This window comes from Cervus elaphus, chromosome 6 (assembly GCF_910594005.1).
Source record: "Cervus elaphus chromosome 6, mCerEla1.1, whole genome shotgun sequence".
NCBI classification, from domain to species: domain Eukaryota; kingdom Metazoa; phylum Chordata; class Mammalia; order Artiodactyla; family Cervidae; genus Cervus; species Cervus elaphus.
Window position 1 is genome coordinate 25,657,172 of NC_057820.1, and position 18,480 is coordinate 25,675,651.

The 18,480-nt window shown below is 35.4% G+C and overlaps 1 protein-coding gene across 2 annotated transcripts in view; it reads left to right on the forward strand.

The window, feature by feature from the left end:
- The window catches only part of G3BP2 (G3BP stress granule assembly factor 2), a 36,487-nt gene extending 21,137 nt beyond the window's left edge, over positions 1–15,350 (forward strand). Inside the window, exons 3-12 of one of the 2 annotated variants that reach the window (XM_043906461.1) lie at positions 110–191; positions 906–1,079; positions 1,517–1,607; positions 2,336–2,438; positions 2,953–3,133; positions 4,116–4,214; positions 8,541–8,643; positions 9,868–9,996; positions 11,881–11,999; positions 12,362–15,350. In XM_043906461.1, the coding sequence (XP_043762396.1) occupies positions 110–191; positions 906–1,079; positions 1,517–1,607; positions 2,336–2,438; positions 2,953–3,133; positions 4,116–4,214; positions 8,541–8,643; positions 9,868–9,996; positions 11,881–11,999; positions 12,362–12,634 (1,354 nt within the window). In that variant the 3' untranslated portion in view covers positions 12,635–15,350. The remainder of the gene's footprint in view (positions 1–109; positions 192–905; positions 1,080–1,516; positions 1,608–2,335; positions 2,439–2,952; positions 3,134–4,115; positions 4,215–8,540; positions 8,644–9,867; positions 9,997–11,880; positions 12,000–12,361) is intronic. The other variant, XM_043906462.1, reaches the window with a different exon arrangement.
- The last annotated feature ends 3,130 nt before the right edge of the window (positions 15,351–18,480 follow it).

An 18,480-nucleotide genomic window follows, 5' to 3' on the forward strand; every position in this document is an offset into this window, starting at 1 on the left:
GACAGAGCCAGACCTGGAAACTAACTCTGCTTAATACCAGGACTCCACTCCCTCTTAGACTTTCTTTCTATTCATAACTGAATGTTAATCATTATCAATGCTTTCATAGGTTTTATGGCAGGAATTCTTCGTATGTTCATGGTGGAGTAGATGCTAGTGGAAAGCCCCAGGAGGCTGTCTATGGCCAAAATGTAAGTGTCAATTTCATATACATTTAAGATTATTTTAACTGATTTAAACTTACTTGAACTTGTTTAAGTTAAGATTATTTTAAGTTAAGTTAGAGATTTGGAAAATAGCCTTCTTGTGCCCATGGATTTCTTCTTGAGTGTGATCAGTTAGCTATGCTAAAATTTATGTTACAATACTTGTCAAATGTGCTTTGAGTTCTTACAAACATTGATTTTTGTAGGAAGCACAGTGTTAACACTGGCATGGATACAAAAGAGAAAATAGGACATTTTTATATCACTGGTGTATTTTATACCTGAAACAGTTGAGACAGTGTATAATATTTACAGAAATGTGGGCTAAACCTTATGTTACAGGAATGAATAGAAGTATATTTCTTATGACTTTGTAGAGGATGTGGGATTTCAGCTAGTCTCTGAATTATAGGATTGGCTTTACCAAACAAGAGGAAATTGAAAGAAGAAATGCAGACAAGCAGTGAAGTAAAACCACGTGTGAGGTCATGCAGTAGTCAACATGGTTTATGGAACATGGGTCTGTCAGTAATGCATAGCATGGTGGAATGGATTCAAATGAGGCAGAGAGATTAAGTAGTTAGTATTCTAGAGTTGTGAGGAAATTGGTGGAAGTCTGTAGTATTGAATAGGTAACTTAGTGTTAAAAAGGTAATGCAATATCATGAGTTTGTATTTCCTCCCCACCTCCTAATAAAGGATATACACCACAAAGTATTATCTCTGAACTTCAGCGAATGTCATACTAAAATTCGTCATGTGGATGCTCATGCAACCTTGAGTGATGGAGTAGTGGTCCAGGTCATGGGTTTGCTGTCTAACAGTGGACAACCAGAGAGGAAGTTTATGCAAACCTTTGTTCTGGCTCCTGAAGTAAGTTTTTGTTTCAATTAATTTTCATTTATGTGACTTCATTTTGCTGTTAACTGGTTGCTTGAAGTGCCTGGTCTCCTCTCACAGGCACAGGTGTGCATGTCGCTGTTGTTGAGGAGCCTGTTGGACCCGTTCGTTTATTTGAATTTTCTGTGCTTTGACTGTTGAGCAGAAGAAATGAGATCCTGATACAAATGTGCAAATAGATGATTAAGATTACAGAAATAATATTAAAAGTGTGTTATTTACTAGTTTGAAAGTAGTCATTTCTTGAGTTTAAGTATTCTGTGATTTTCTTTATATTAACATTATAGCATGTTCAGCTTTGGAAAGTTATATTCAGTTTACATTATTTCTGTATTAAAATAAAAACTTTATTCTCTTTATGTCATACCACATTTATGGGTATTTATGGAGTATTTGGATTTTTTTTATAGGGATCTGTTCCAAATAAGTTTTATGTTCACAATGATATGTTTCGTTATGAAGATGAAGTATTTGGTGATTCTGAACCAGAACTTGATGAAGGTGAGATATCTTGAGATTTCAAGATACAAGGGTTTTGTTGGTATCAGTATTCTTTAATGACATGGAAAGTGTGAAACTTACAGAAATTTGACTCTCTAACTGAGTCAAAGCCCCTTTTCTCCTTTTTGTTCTTTTTTTTTTGTTTAAAAAACAGATGTTCTTTATATGAAATTTTATAAAAATCATACACAGAAGTGAAAAAAAAAAAAACTCCCTCAATCTCATTCTATATAGATAACCAAGAATTTGGTGCCTACTACAAAATTTTGTTGTATTCTATACCGACTGATACTTTCCTAAACGTGGAAGTAGCTGACTCAAAGCTAGGCCTTTTTTTCATCTGGTGTGTCTTTGTTGGCTCTTGATATTTTTTTGTCTATACCAGAATTATTTAATCTTCTGTTGATATACATCAGCTTGTTTCTGATTCTCTGTCATTATTGCTTCATTGAATTAATATGACAAAGGAAACTGAGTTATGACTTTAATAGCATTTTTTCCTACCCTTTCCTTTTCTTACTAATAGATCTTTTTAAAAAATAGCATAATTCCAAACTTCATCTTGCTTGCTCTTTTTTAAGAGAACAAGGAGTATTAAGTGCCTTTGTACTTTCAAGAAATAACGCTATTTTTAAACTATTTATGATTTCTTTGAACATTAAAAATACATATATGAAACTGTGTATTAAGCCTCTTAAAAAGAGATGTGGTGTATTCTGTGTTGTCAGAATCAGAAGATGAAGTAGAGGAAGAACAAGAGGAAAGACAACCGTCTCCAGAACCTGTGCAGGAGAGTGCTAACAGTGGTTACTATGAAGCTCACCCTGTGACGTAAGAAGAGTGCTTGCAAGGCCACATTTGGCCTAAACTATCCATATCATGTAGTTGCAAGTGGTTTTTGTTCCTAGAATTGTTGCTGAAAGTAAATTCTTGATAAAGCTATGTAGCCAGTGCCTGAGTATTTACCATGTATATGCAAGAAATTTGGAAAGCATTCTTACATTTAATTCAAAAATTGAAAATGGTTTGGCCTAAAACCCATCACTTACTGATAATGTATACTGTTTGAGACAATACAGATTTAAGCATTTTATTTTTTAACTAATGAGTTTTCCTTATAGTTAGTGATAAAGTAAACATGTTTAGTAATCCAGTTTTTACATTTAGGTTAGAGAAAGGCTGCTTGAGAGTATTGTTCCTTCTGCCTTCTGGTTCTTAGTGAACTTTGCTTCAAAACGGTGTATATTATTCGTTCTGCCCATTAATTAGAGAAATGCTGAATTTTCTCCTATTTGAGTTGATCATTTCACTCCTACTAAAAAGTGAACAAAATATTTTATTGTAGTAATGGCATAGAGGAGCCGTTAGAAGAATCCTCGCATGAACCTGAACCTGAGCCAGAATCTGAAACAAAGACTGAAGAGCTGAAACCGCCAGTGGAGGAGAAGAACTTGGAAGAGTTAGAGGAGAAGTCTGCTTCTCCTCCGCCTGCTGAACCTGTTTCTCTGCCACAGGAACCACCAAAGGTTAGATCCGAGGAGCTCTTTAGGCCCGTAACATCACACTTCCATACGGTGCCATTAATGAAGCATGACCTTTGTTCTGCTATGTTAATTGTTGAATAGTAAATTATGCTTTTTTTATGTGTATGAAAGAAGCTGTGGGGTTTTTTTTTGTAATTCTGAGGATATCGTATTTCACCCCCTAAAAAACACCCCTCAGAATAAAATTTAAGATTTGATTTTTATCTGTGTGCAGTGTTTAGTACCATACATGAAATTATTCAAGTCCATGTAATAAAGCCGAGAGTTGCTCTTCCATTCTGTATTAAATCCTCTACACACGGATGCAAACAGGAGTCATGCAGTTTCCCAACTGAAAACAAATTGGCCTATTGTTAAAACAAGTGATACGTGTGCTATTTCTGGTTTAAATGGGAACAGTTTCCTTACTACACCAAACTGTCTTGGAAAGATGAGTGATACCCATAGTGTTTCGTTTAAACCTACCTAAAACATTTTTTATTTTTCTGTAAAGTAGGTATATTTGGGTAGTGAGAGGAGATTGCTTGTTCTATTTGTGAATGTCTGTTAAAGTTTCCAGCTAGTACTCTCTTCTTTCCTGTCCTTCCTGTCTCCCCTTAGCGCCATCACATACCTTATCTTCCCCCCAAAAGGGGAAAGAAATTGATTCTATTAGGTTCTTATTTTTCTAGCATGTGTAGTTGTTAGTGGTTTTGCTTACCACTTGCTCATCTACTTAGAGCATATAGGAACTTGCTTGTGGATTTATTTAGTAGTTCAGACAAAACAGTCATAATCTTGCATAATGAAATTTTGAAACCTGGCACATAGACTGGCATGTGTGTGTGTGCCTTTCTTTTTAGGAGTCCTCCAATATAGAGCAATAGTTCAGAAATGAAAAGAAAATATATATTTGGAAGTTTCCCTATAGGAATGTTGGTGGTTTTCCATGATTAGTAGTCTAGGTTTGTTGCATTTCCTGCAGGCTTTCTCCTGGGCTTCAGTGACCAGTAAAAACCTGCCTCCTAGTGGCACTGTTTCTTCCTCTGGAATTCCACCCCATGTTAAAGCACCAGTCTCACAGGTAACCGATCTGTGAACACATTGGATTGTATCCTTGTTACATTGCCAATTGCTTATCTTTTTCATACTTTTTAAAATGAGTCAATCAGAAATTATGAATTAAATATACAGAAAAATTGTATTAAATGTCAGTTGCACCCACTTTAAATGCCAGATCTCCATTCATCATCTACATAGGTGGTATTTGGGGGTATGGGTGTGTGAAATACAGATTTAGTTAGTTTTAACAATATATATTGTCATTTAAAAGCCTTCTTAAAATAACCAAAAAACTCCTTTTTATAAGTTTAAAATTTCATTTAGCAAAAATATTTTAGGGAAGAAATTTGAAAGCCACAAAGTAGTATGGCATTATAAAGAATCATTGTTTTTTTTTTTTTTTTAAACAGAAAACTAAAAACAAAAATGCACTGCCTAAGCTCTCAGTCTGTAAGTGGTTCATACTGTTTAATTGAAGCCTGTACCAACTTATGACTGTAGTGTTCACCTTAACTGATCATTCTAGTATTCTGCCTTTTGTCTGTTTGTCATCTTACCCACCTCAGAGCTTTCAAAAACATTGAAAAATAAAGACACTGGCTACCTAATGTGTTCATTAGACATACTTTAGAGTTAACCAAATTCTAAAGTAAATAGGCACAGTTAAAGGGTGTCCAGTACTTCTCCTACATTTTGAGTCAAGCTTCATTCCAGTATAAAATTTACATGTAAAATGGTTAGTGCACATAAAATTGTGTTTATACACCTCTTTTTGTGTTCTGAACATTGAAACTGTGAGATTTCAAAAGTAGCTAGGAATTACTAGGCAGTCTACCTGGTGTTGGTACACATAATTAGCTATGTAATAGAATACATGGCCTTGTGGTAGCTTTTCTTTTCTTTTTTTTTTCCAGCTAGATATTCAGGTAATACTGAGTAATTACTTCAGATCACAAACTAGAAGTCTGTCTTAATGAAGAAAATTAATTTGCCAAGTACTGATTGTACTTTGCTACCCATTTGAAGATTCAATAAGTGATTTTCTGAATTTTCTTTTGGAATTCTTAGTTTCTTACCAGATTTGTGTTTGGAACCTTTTGGATTATTACTTGAATTTCAGAGAGTTGGCTACATTTATTTTAAACTTACTGCTAGTTAAAAGTTAGAGTAACTAATGCCTATTACGCCTTTAGTATGGCACCACACATTGTGCAAAGCACTTATTTATTCTTACCTAGTCCCTGTAGGAACTAATTATTCCTGTTTCACAGACAAGTAAATTGAGACCTGGAGTACTTCACCGAAGGTCAGACAGCTATATAAATAAAATAGTAGGGCTTCGAATTCATGCAGTTGGATACCCATGCAAACCTGTAGGTTTCTTCAGCCGTTGGAGGGTAATGTATCTCTGTTTACATCAAAGAAGAAGAGTGTTTACATCAAAGAAGAGGAGTGCTATATCTAAGTCATGTCTATATGTTACATTATATTAGATCCTAGCCTCTTGTCTAGAGAAATAAAATTTTAAGTTGAAAAAAAAAAAAGGGTAAGAGACTGGATTGTGTTTTAATAACCTATCTCCTTATTAAGACAAAATTTGAAACATTTATAATTTAAACTTTAAAATACTTTCTGATCTCCTGAAGCTGTATAGAATGGATTCATAATTGTTTTCCTCTTGATTTAATAAACGTTCAGTTTTGTCACTTTGGTATAATATCCATTTCCTTAACACTTTGAGCATAGATTATTAATAAAAGGCTTCCCAGGTGGCGCTAGTAGTAAAGAACCCGCCTGCCAATGCAGGAGACATAAGAGATGTGGGTTCGATCCCTGGGTCAGGAAGATCCTTTGGAGGAGGAAATGGCAACCAACTCCAGTATTCTTGCATGGAGAATGCCATGGACAGAGGAGCCTGGTGGGTCCCAGTCCATGGGGTTGCAAAAAGTCGGATATAACTGAAGCGACTTAGCACACATTAGTAGAAAGAGAATTAAATCTAATTCCAAAGTATTGGTAGGCATTAATTTAGAAGTAGTTAATTTATTTTCGTGGCAGATTTGTTGGAAGTGGATTAGTTCATTTAAGTAGCTTTGTTTGGTTGAAGTACACATTAGTTGTGATTTTACCTGCTGTTACTGAGTTGATTGATGGTTTCATTTTTTTTTCATATTATGTTTGCTTTCATTTGTGGAATTTGTCATGTGAGCACACTTTCTGGTTGTGTGGAATTAATTTTCAGGCCCTGAAGGTTGTACATGGTTGTCTTAGTTACTTTATCTCCTTGGAGCAAGAAGTTTTCATGAAATTAATCCTGAAGAATTGTAAGTGCAAAGCTGGCTTAATTGACATATATTGAAAGAAATATTGATAAAATTTTTTTGTCTCATATTTTTCTTGTACTGGCATCATCAAGTATCTAAAAAATTGCTAAATTCTCGTATGGGTTATTTGTGAGATGTTGAAACTTATTTAAACTTGTGTTTTTAATATTAAATCCTTAAAGGATAGTAACTTTTTTGTTTTGCTACTTGTTTATTTTTGTTTCATTAATCTTTTGAAAAGAATCTGAATCAGTCAGCTAGAATCCTTTTTCTTGGATTGAATAAATTGAGGTTTTTCTAGATATTTAAATTAAAAAGTGTGATTTGCTATTTTTGTTCCTTAAGTACTAGCTTCATCAAACTTTAGAAAATACCTGTTCTTTAATAAGGTTTTATATTCATACTGTTCGAGTTGTGCTTTTAGGCCCTGCCCTCCTCAGTTGAAATTTCTAAATAGCTGCCTTTTCCAGGCATCACATTTTCCGTCAAATTGTTATGTAGTCTTAAATTCTAAATACAGATAGCAGTGGTCTCGGGGCTGTGGTGTTGGTTCCCTGGTCAGGCTAGAACATTCTCCTACATGTTTTGAATTAGAGAACCAAATATAATTTAATTTTAAATGAACCATTAGTTACTGAACATCTGTGTCTAATAGCACTGTACTTGGTACTTTTTCTGGTGTAGAAATAAGATATGGTCCTTGTAGGAATAAATACACATAAATAATTGAAATACCTGAAAGAGTTAGACATTGAAAATTTTTTTTTAGCTAGCAAAACTCTAGAACATGGGAAACAACATTTTGAGAGAAGTAGGAAATCTAGAAGAAAAATAACTGAATGAGACAGGCAAATTTATTAAAGACTGATAGGATAGAAGATAATATACCTTCTGGTTACAGCGGGTGAAACTATAAATTGTTTTTGAAAGAAACAGCTCTTTGTATCAAAATTTGTCCTTGCAAATTATAGTATCCTAGTTATATAAACTATGAAAGAGTTTGAGCCACTTTTGGGCTGAGGTACTCAGAGGTGGTCAACCATAAAGATAGCTAGTTTTTTGACTTGAGGACACATTCTCCATATTCCTGCTGAGTGTTTTCAGCATTCTTTGAAGGTGCATATGTTTTCTCTCTTCTTTGGATCATAAGTATTTGGGTAATAGACTACCTGAAGAAGTTGGAAATACTGAAAATGCCATGTATGAAGGAAAAGGTAATAGATGTAGCTGTCATTTTGTTTTTAATATAGTTATTTAATTACATGTGTTTTATTTAGTAGTTAGCAGAAACTTGGAGGGTAACTTAAAATGATCTTTTACTTCTCCTGCCACCCCCAAGAAACAGTTAAGAAACATTGTTGGCGTCAGTCCTTAAATAAATGCATATCTCTCTCATAAGGAAGAACAACAGGGAGCTAAAGGACTTCTTTGACTGTTTGAGATGCTATAAACACGTTTCCTATATTGTTTTTTGTGTACATCTTAACTTTAAGGTAGTATTTTTAGGTGCCAGAGTATACTAAATTTTATGTTTTGAATTACCAAAATATTGATTTAAAAAATTATTCATGATATCGCTGATCACTAAATTTGAAGGGCAGCAAACTAGATAATTAGAAGTATGTATCATATATTCTTGTCTTCCAAAGATAAAGACAGCTTTTTATTTTGTATATGTATTTACATGAAATGGCTCATCTTGCATTTTTTTACTTTTTTAGCAGTATCTTTTATACTGTCTCAATGTGGATGTAACTTTATTGAAAAAATATGGTTGTAAAAAACAGCTTATTATGAATTATAACCTAGAGTGAGAAAACAAAATTTACTCTACAGTCCTAGATTGGTACAGAATATCTTTATAAAAATTTATGTTTCACATATGTAGGACATACATTAAAAATGTTCTAGACTTAATATTACCATAATGCCTGCTGGTGACTTGGTGTTGTTGCTTTAGTTTGGTTGTTTTTCTCCTGTGGAATGTGTTTCTTTATAATGTATTTTTTTCCCTTGTATTTTAGCCGAGAGTGGAAGCTAAACCAGAAGTTCAATCTCAGCCACCTCGTGTGCGTGAGCAACGACCTCGAGAACGACCTGGTTTCCCTCCTAGAGGACCAAGACCAGGTGAGTCAGCCCCTCCTGTGATCTTCAGCAGTTAGCATGTGAAAAGTTAGAGAAAACTGAACTGAAAAAATTTTTAAAAATTATAGTGTATTTTATATGCAAATCCTTTTAGTACCAAGTTGTTTAAAGGCTGAGGTAACCTGATATATACACAGCCTGGGTAAAACAACTAACTTTGAGGGGGAAATTAGTTGACATGCCATAGAGACATATATTTTAAAAATAATAAGAGAATTTTGAGACACATTTTCTTTGGTTATTGTCACTGGTTCTAAGAATTCAAAACCGAGCTGCCAATAACCTATTCTCTTACTTAGCACTCTTATCTCTTCACAGATAAACAATAAGCACACCCTGATTCTTCTTATTTTGATTGTCTTAGGTATTAAGTAAGTTGCCATGATTTTTGACTTGTTTCCATTGTTAGCTAATATATGTAGAACCTCTATTTGAATTCTATAAATATGTTTAGATTGCTTTTGGGAGGAGGTGGGAGATAGTATATATCACATTTAGAAAATATACTTTTTTAATAAAATAAGTATGTTATTAAACCAGAAGTTATGGGAGCTGGGGTTTATCCCAGCCTTGTCACTGAGTTTGTGATCTTGGGTAAGACCCTTAAATGATGACATTCTCTTAAACCATTCAGTTACTACACAAATTTTTTCTGTGTGATGCCTTTCTTTATATGCCTCATTCTGTTCCTTGTGTTAGTGGGAGGATCATATAAGATTTTATATGTGTATATATGAGCACCCTAAGGTGTATAAAAGGTTACATAAATGACATACTATTGCTGTTAAATTGACTGATTTGGCTATAATTTTATACAAGATTAATTTGTGAACTTTAAAGTACTAAACAGATATTTAGTACAAACACATCTCACTATCTAAAATCAGTTTGGTGCCTGGGTGATTGCAAGAGTTTGGTTGAGGAGGAATACTTGCTCTGCTGATACTTGGCTTTCACATGATCAGACCAGTAGATCTAGAAGAAGGGACTTTGGCAATCTAGTCAGTACCCTCAGTTAACGCGTCAGTGTCATGTTATTTTCTAACTAACCTACTAATAATAGTTCCACAACTCAAAGGAGCTTATTACCTTATTAAACTAAAACAAGAATATCAGGTGTTGGGGTTTTTAACTTTCATTGCTTTGAACTAGTTGTTTATTATATGACATTGTAAACTTTAATATCTGCTCTGTTCCTCTTCTCAGGCAGAGGAGATATTGAACAGAATGAGTCTGACAACCGTAGAATAATTCGCTATCCAGATAGTCATCAACTCTTTGTTGGTAACTTGCCACATGATATTGATGAAAATGAGCTAAAAGAGTTCTTCATGAGTAAGTGGTTTACTTTGCTTTATGGTAAAATTAAGCAGAAGGTGAAGAGAATTTTTTTTCTAATCATAAGACTTATTCTTCTTGACTTTTATTTCAGAGAAAGCATTCTGTTGTTATAATCAGATTTTCACATAACATTATATTCCAGATAATTGATGGTAATGCCAAAAGTTTTGACAACTATTTTGATTTGCTGTAGTGTCTAGAGTTTTTAAATTTTTTAAGACGTATACATGTATCCATTCTCACTTAAGCTCCTTTCCCATCCAGGCTGCCACATAACTTTGAGGAGAGTTCCATGTAGCTATACAGTAGATCCTTATTGGTTATCCATTTTAAATATAGCAGCATGTACATATTGATCCAAAACTCCCTTAACTATCCCTTCCCTTTTATCCCCCTCCCCCCCAAACCATAAGTTCCTTCTCTGTGAGTCTGTTTCTGTTTCATAAGTAAGTTCATTTGTATCATTTCTTTTTAGATTCCATGTATTATGTCATATGATATTTCTTCTTCTCAGTCTGACTTAACTTCACTCAGTATGGCAATCTCTAGGTCCACCCATGTTCCTGCAAATGGAATTATTTCATTCTTTTTAATGGCTATGGCAGAAAGTGAAGAAGAACTAAAGAGCCTCTTGATGAAAGTGAAAGAGGAGAGTGAAAAAGTTGGCTTAAAGCTCAACATTTAGAAAACTAAGATCATGGCATCTGGTCCCATCACTTCATGGCAAATAGATGGGGAAACAGTGTCAGACTTTAATTTTTGGGCTCCAAAATCACTGCAGATGGTGATTGCAGCCATGAAATTAAAAGACGCTTACTCCTTGGAAGGAAAGTTATGACCAACCTAGATAACATATTAAAAAGCAGAGACATTCAAGGCTATGGTTTTTCCAGTGGTCATGTATGGATGTAAGAGTTGGACTATAAAGAAAGCTGAGTGCCGAAAAATTGATGCTTTTGAACTGTGGTGTGGGAGAAGACTCTTGAGAGTCTCTTGGACTGCAAGGAGATCCAACCAGTCCATCCTAAAGGAGATCAGTCCTGGGTGTTCATTGGAAGGACTGATGCTGAAGCTGAAACTCCAGTGCTTTGGCCACCTCATGCGAAGAGTTGTTGACTCATTGGAAAAGACCCTGATGCTGGGAGGGCTTGGGGGCAGGAGGAGAAGGGGACGACAGAGGATGAGATGGCTGAATGGCATCACTGACTCGATGGGCATGAGTTTGGGGTAGACTCAGGGAGTTTGTGATGGACAGGGGGGCCTGGCGTGCTGCGATTCATGGGGTCGCAGAGAGTCTGACATGACTGAGCAACTGAACTGAATTGAATGGCTTAGTAGTCTATTGTATATATGTTCTACACTGAGGAGAGTACTATTTTCATAATATGATTAAAAAAAAAATTTACCTCCATACATAATGTGTATATCTCTAGGTACTGGTCACCTTTAATTGATCAGGGATATAAGGTTACATCAGATGTTTCCCAGTGACTGTACTTAGTGTTGATTGACCTGGTTCTGTAGAGGTTAGAAGAAAGAGCTGGGTGAATCAGTCTTAAATTTGGAAATGGGAGTCATTCGGCAAATACAAATCTAATATAGACAATAAAATTGTCTCTCTAAAATGTGTAGGTAAGTTTTCCTTCTGAGTGGACTGATAAAGATGCAGGGCAACAGGACAGGCTAGCGATTGGCATCTTAAGTGAACGACGTGAAACCTATAGGAGTGAGAGTACCTTAATGCGTGCTGGGTATAGCAGCCTGCAGGCTGTGTTTTGAAATGGGTCAGGAGGAATGAGGTATGAAATTCTAAACAGTTACAGTAACAACATATTCTGTTAAAATATCTTATCCTTTGTGTAATGTATACTTTCACAGGTTTTGGAAATGTTGTGGAACTTCGCATCAATACCAAGGGTGTTGGGGGAAAGCTTCCAAATTTTGGTTTTGTGGTTTTTGATGACTCCGAACCAGTTCAGAGAATCTTAATTGCAAAAGTGAGTGAGTTAAAAGGCATAATTGAATACCTTATTATTCCTGTTGTATTTAATGTGAATTAGTCTTTTTTAAATCGTACAGTTAAAAATAGTTTACTGTGAACTAGTATTTATGCAAAGAATAAAGATGTGTTAGTAGTTTTAAAATTAGAGATATGGATCATTTTAAAATAAATTTGTTTCATCATTTACTCTGGTAAAGAAGGTTGGATATTGAGAATAGATTGCATATTGAGAATTTTATGAAGTTTTTTGTCTTTTAGGATTTTCTTACTTACGTAAGAAAGTAAGAAAATCACTATTTCTTACATCACTATTACTGTCTAACCTGCCCATGTACATTTTTTTCTTCCTTTTTAAAGCCAATTATGTTTCGAGGGGAAGTACGTTTAAATGTGGAAGAGAAAAAGACAAGAGCTGCCAGAGAGCGAGAAACTCGAGGTGGTGGTGATGACCGCCGGGATATTAGGCGCAGTGATCGAGGTCCTGGTGGTCCCCGGGGGATCGTGGGCGGTGGAATGATGCGCGACCGGGATGGAAGAGGACCCCCTCCGAGAGGCGGCATGGCACAGAAGCTTGGCTCTGGGAGAGGAGCTGGGCAGATGGAAGGCCGCTTCACGGGACAGCGTCGCTGAGGCGCCACTGTCGGCAGAGTCCTGACAGTGGTACATTACTCATCGTGTTTGCATTCTTATTAATTTTTTTTTGGCTTTGGAATGTGACACAGCCTTTTTGATCATTTCTTTGATGTGAAAAGCATCTTTCGGTTATCAGTTAAATTGAGGTGGACATTATTTCCCCAATTTTACAACAGGATTCACATTGTTAATTTATCTAGACTTGGAGAATTAAGGACTGAGAAATGACCATATCTTAAACTATCTACAACAAAATGAACTTAAAAGGACATGCCCAACTGAATTCAGGTCCTTTGAGTCAAAATATCCTCTGCTGCACATTTTGTTTAAGTGTTACTGTTTCTGCCTATTATTGTTGGAAACACAAATAGTGCAATTTGTGCAATTGGAGAATCTTGCCTTTTTTTCTTGGCTCCCCCCAAAAATACAAACCAACAGAAACTTGTTATGCACTCATCAGAATGCACTAATGGGTACTCTGAACTCATTAACCTTGACATCTGCAACAGGAGGCAATAGGGGAAAAAATCTTTCATCTTTTTTTCCAATAGAGCATAGTTTGTGAAATGATGAGGGCATTTTTACCTGCTTGCTGTGACCAGCGTGTGTACACATAAACCTTAACAAGACTACAAGTATATTCCAGAAGGAAGTCATTTAGTTATGAACTAAATAACAAAGATCAGAACTTCAAATGCTATGGTCTTGAATATTAGACCAGATTTAGTAGCTCCACATCTAAGGTTTTTTTCTACCTGCCCCTCTTCAGTACAGGGATGGCTGGCTGCTCGACACACTCCTCCTCCCCCTTTCCTTTCTTTAAGCTGTGTACAGTGAAAGTTGTCTTTACTGTATTTCTGTTCTCTGGTAATGTAATACGCATGATGGTGCCTTCTCTTAATACATCATTCCAGTCTTGCTGGTAATTTTGTACAGTATAGTGTATAAATTGCTGTGCTGCAAAGCCAAACAGCTGCAAAATGTTGAGAAATCATTGAAGTATATAAAAATTGCAGTATCTTTAAAATCAGTAAAATTGACTAGTATATTATTTACCTTGTTCTTCAGTTAACAACTTTGTGTTCTCTGTGGGAGGGAGTCTTGTGTGTTTGGGAGGGAGAGGGAAGGAGGAAGTCAGTTATTTGAGTCAAAGTCTCTTGTTGACTTTTCTCTTAGCCTGAAGGTGAACGTTGAAGCGTATCACTTGAGAGGTGCTTGGAAAAGTCAGTCAACTTGATGTACATTTTTAGTGACCTTTTAAAAGCAGTCAGATTCCATAAATGGCATGTAAACTTGAAGTGAGGATACTGCAATTTTCAGAGAAAAGAACAGCAGCTCTTAAGTGTTTGCATTTTCTATTTGGGGGGGCAGGGAACTGTCATTCATTTTGCACAATTCTTGACCTGATGTCAGCACCCGAGTGGCTCTGAATTTAAGTCTGGGATGACATCTTTTATTTTTACATGAATCTCTAAACAATTCTGTGAGCAAAGTTTGTAGCTGCTGGATTATTGTCTGTCTTTATAGCAAGTTCCGGTAAACCACAAATATGACAAAAGGATATCCAATTTTACGCCTGGAGTATTTGGTACCTACCAGTTTCTGATGTTTCAGGCCAGGAGTGGGGTAAATAAGTGTGACCACTTAAAGCTGCTTGTAGCATGGAAGACTTCTCCATTCTGTCTTAGTAAAAACAAACAAAAAATGCACTTGACATAATAGCAAACTTTCTTAATTATAAAACTGTTTGCTATTTAGTAAACTAGCAAATGATGCACATATTTTGTTTTTCATGTACTGGGCAATGTAAGTAAAATTAAGCCTATTCACCCCCACCCCCACCCCCACCCCCACCCCTTGAATGAGGTCTTCCATGTTCGAGGAAAAGTCTTGCACTATTGGATATATTTTGAGGACACAGATTTCTCAGTTTCCATTTTGGGGGGTTTAAGGATTTTTTTTTCCTGTTTGAAATACATTTACGCTTTCTAATGTATAGTACTTGAAGTTCTTACAAGAAAATTACTTTTGAGTTTTGAAGCTTTTATTCAAACTGCTTTTAAATAAGTGGTTTCTTGTCAGTGTTTTTTTTTTTTTTTATAGCATATTGTTCCTCTTTCATTTCTTTCTCCTTCTCCTTTATTTGATATATATATATATATAAATAAAATTTTGAATCCAAGATATTGCCCTTCCACCCATGAAAACTGTTCTGGCACCAAAAGTGATGATAAATGTTAAGTGTAATAGAAAATTAAAGCAAAGAGCCATTCAGCTTCAGTCTTTACATACCATGAATAAAACATTAAAACATCACATGGAGAAGTTTACATGGTGATTATTCACCTGCAGTACTGTGGACTTTTAACATTTTGTCCCCTTTTCAGTGAACCAGAGTAAAAACATTCATCTACCATAACTGTTATTTGCTGGGTTTTTTTTTTTAATTGTTGTTGTTTGTTTGTTTGTTTTTATTTTTTGGATGGTAATATTCTATTCTATCCTTATGACACTATTGCAACCAAATTGGCTTTACCATCTTGGCTTTAGTAGGTATAGAAGACAATGGATTACCATCTTTATTGCTGTAATGTGTTAAGCATTATATGCTAGTAGTATTTAGTTTAATTGTTTCAGGTGGAAAGTATTCTTTGAGTTTCCATTTTGAATGTGTTTGGACTAAACAAACAATAAACTACTGATGTCTGCAGCATTTTATCTATGTCCCTAATTTAATCTGTAGGTTTGTGTTCCGAAATATTTTCTCCCAGTTGCATTTCACACAACCTCAGTAAAATAAGGAATTGTTCCAAAATCAACTGATTATTATTTGTGAAATTTGATACATAAATTATTTAAGTAAGACTTAAACATAATTACTTGAACTGAGATTGATCCCAGTTCAGTTAGATAACTGGTAAACAAGATAGAGAATATTAGACCAGAATAATAAGTGGTGAGGAAGGTGAGAAGCAGATTACTAAACACTTGTTTATTTTTATTAATCTTGGGTTTTCCAAAGGATTGCTACTTCATCTCAGAAGGAAAAGAGGATGGGAAGATCAAGGTGATCTGAAGTTATGGACATGACCAGTTCAGCAATTGGAACAAATCTGTGAAGCTCTAAAAGAATATTAAAATGGAAAAGAACCATTCAGTCATAGTTAACAAATATATTCTTCAAATGAAAAATAAAATCATAAGGCATATGTAATTTTAGAACTTGAGACTTTTACTTTGTTTATAGGGATAGTACAAGTGAATTTTTCCTGATATACTTCTAACACTGAAGATTCCGTAAATCCTTTTTTTTTATTACCTTTTTTTTTACCCGTAAATCTTTACTAGTTTGTACTGGAGAAAAGCTAGACTGTTATTCAAGTACTTTTAGGAAGTAAGGCTTTAGATTTTTATGTGTCTATTAAGCTCACTTTCAATTTTAATTATAATGTATAATATTTAATTTTATGGCTAGGGAAAAACATTATTCAGAAGGGATAAAATGTATGTGCCATACTATATTGAAAACAAATTTGAAGGAGTAAAATATCATTTGGTACAGGAAATATGGAACAAAATATTTGAAGGTTGAACCACACATGATGCTTCATTTTTGTGTTATATAATATAGTCTTTGTATCAAGTAAATGAAAATGTAATGAATAGATGTTCATATTTTTTCTTTAGGATAACTTGCTCATCATAATTTATATTTCAACTTTAGGTGAAGACTTGATTTTTTTTTTTCCTTTTCAGTCTGTTTTCATAAGGCTTTCTAATTATTGTCTTCATCATTTTAATACCAGAATTCTAAAGTATCTTAAATGACTGGATAAATGAATTATGTATCATCATGTTCTGAAAGAGATTTCCCTTCATAAAAGATATGAGTAGGTTCATTGATCGTAAAAGATGTGAGTAGTTTTGTTTAAAACCATTTGCATAGTTAAGTCAGAATTCCTTCAGTTTTCAAGGTATTTTTGACAATTGAAATCTTCCAATCTGTTTATGTAGTATGTAACCACACCTTATACTTAAGAATTAATAGGAAACGAAATTGGTTTTTAGCATTACCGAATACTGGGCAAAATACTGTGAGAGTTTAGAATTAAACATTCACAGTAAGATTACTGTTCTTGTCCTTGATCTCCTGAGAGTTTTGATAAAGCTGGCTGCCTACTTGGTTTTATGACAATAAACTCATCACCCCATAACCACCACCACTTTCCCCCTACACACAAACCTGTCCTTTCTGTCCTCAGCCTCTTTCCCCACAAGTTTTCTCTGAATGGTTTCATTTAGGCCAGGAATTACCTTAGCTTCAGTATATTGTCCATTCAGTAAATTTCACGCAGTGTGATAAAAGGCGGGCTTTGGAGACAGCCTGGCCTTGAATGGCAACCCTGCCGTTCCGTGGCTAGCCAGTTTCTGTGCTCCTGTTGAACTCATTTGTAGACTAAGGAGGAGGATTGTGAGGATTCAGTGAGTTAATACGGGAAGCTCCTAAAACAGTGTATGGGGCGTTCAGTAAGTGTTACTTTTTTTTACACAGTTGAATTTCTACTGTCTACCGATAACTATGTTTCAAACATTTCTTTTTTTATTCCTATCTTGCATTGTCCCCTTTTAAAGTCCTTGTGGTGATTTAGTTGCTAAGTCATGTCTGACTTGTGACCTATGGACTGTAGCCTGCCAGGCTCCTCTGTCCATGGAATTCTCCAGGCAAGAATACTGGAGTGGGTTGCCATTTCCTTCTCCAGGGGGTCTTCCCAACCAGGGCTCCTGCATTGTAGGAAGATTCTCTGCCAACTGAGCTATGAGGCAAGCCCTTTGAAGTCCTAGGTAATTCAAAATTCAGAAGTCCAAAGCAATGTGGTTTCTAACTGCCGTGCTTCTCTTTCTAAGTGGTATGCATACCTAATTCTCTGATAGTGAACGTCTCTATTAACCTAAAAATGACATCTTATCTGTTCTGCTTAATATTTTCTCTTTGTCTCCCTTCTGTCCATTTTAATTGATTAACGATTGAGCTTCGGAGTGCCAGGTGTGTTTTAGGTACTATTGATAAGTGATGAAATAAAAAAAGGTTCCTTGCTCTCAGGTTAAAAGGTCTGAAACAGTGGTTGCATGTTTAAGGTAGCTAGGGGGACTTCCCTGACAGTCCAGTGGTTAAGATTCCGTGCTTCCGCTTCTGGGGGGGCTCAGGTTCCATCCTTTTATTTTTGTAAGGAAAAACTAGGAAGCTGACTGTGAGGAGGTTGGTCTTTATGACAAGAATAATAGGAAGTTGAAGGTTTATTTGGCAGGATGGTAATTCTATTTTGAAATACCTGGCTACACAGTAAACAAAATGAAGGAGTTAAGTAATGAGTAAGTTGGGTGAAAGGATGCTGTATTTCAGTAAGCCATGATAGTAGAGCGGTTGTACTAGCTTGGACTAGAGTGATGTTAGAAACCTAAACAATTTGAAAGACTTTGTGGGTAAAACAGCCAGGTCTTGGTGAGGAAAAAGGTAGTATCAAAGGATCCAAAGTTGTTCCCTTGCGTAACTACAAAAGCAAAGTGGTATGTGGAGTGTGTTAAAGCCAGCCTTTCATGATGGGGAGGCAGGGGTGTTCTACAAAAGTATATGTTTTAAAAAAACCATGCTTTGATGATGGGGAGGCAGGAGTGCTAGTGGAACCCTCTTGGATTTTGATGTGAAGTGGACCTTAAAAGAGGAAGCTTTATAGGAGAGTGTAATTTTGACTTGTGCCTTTTAATTTCAAGAACAGTATATAGAATGATTTATGTACTGTGTTTTAACACAAAAAAAGCATGCTGTGCCCATTGTAGAAAGTACA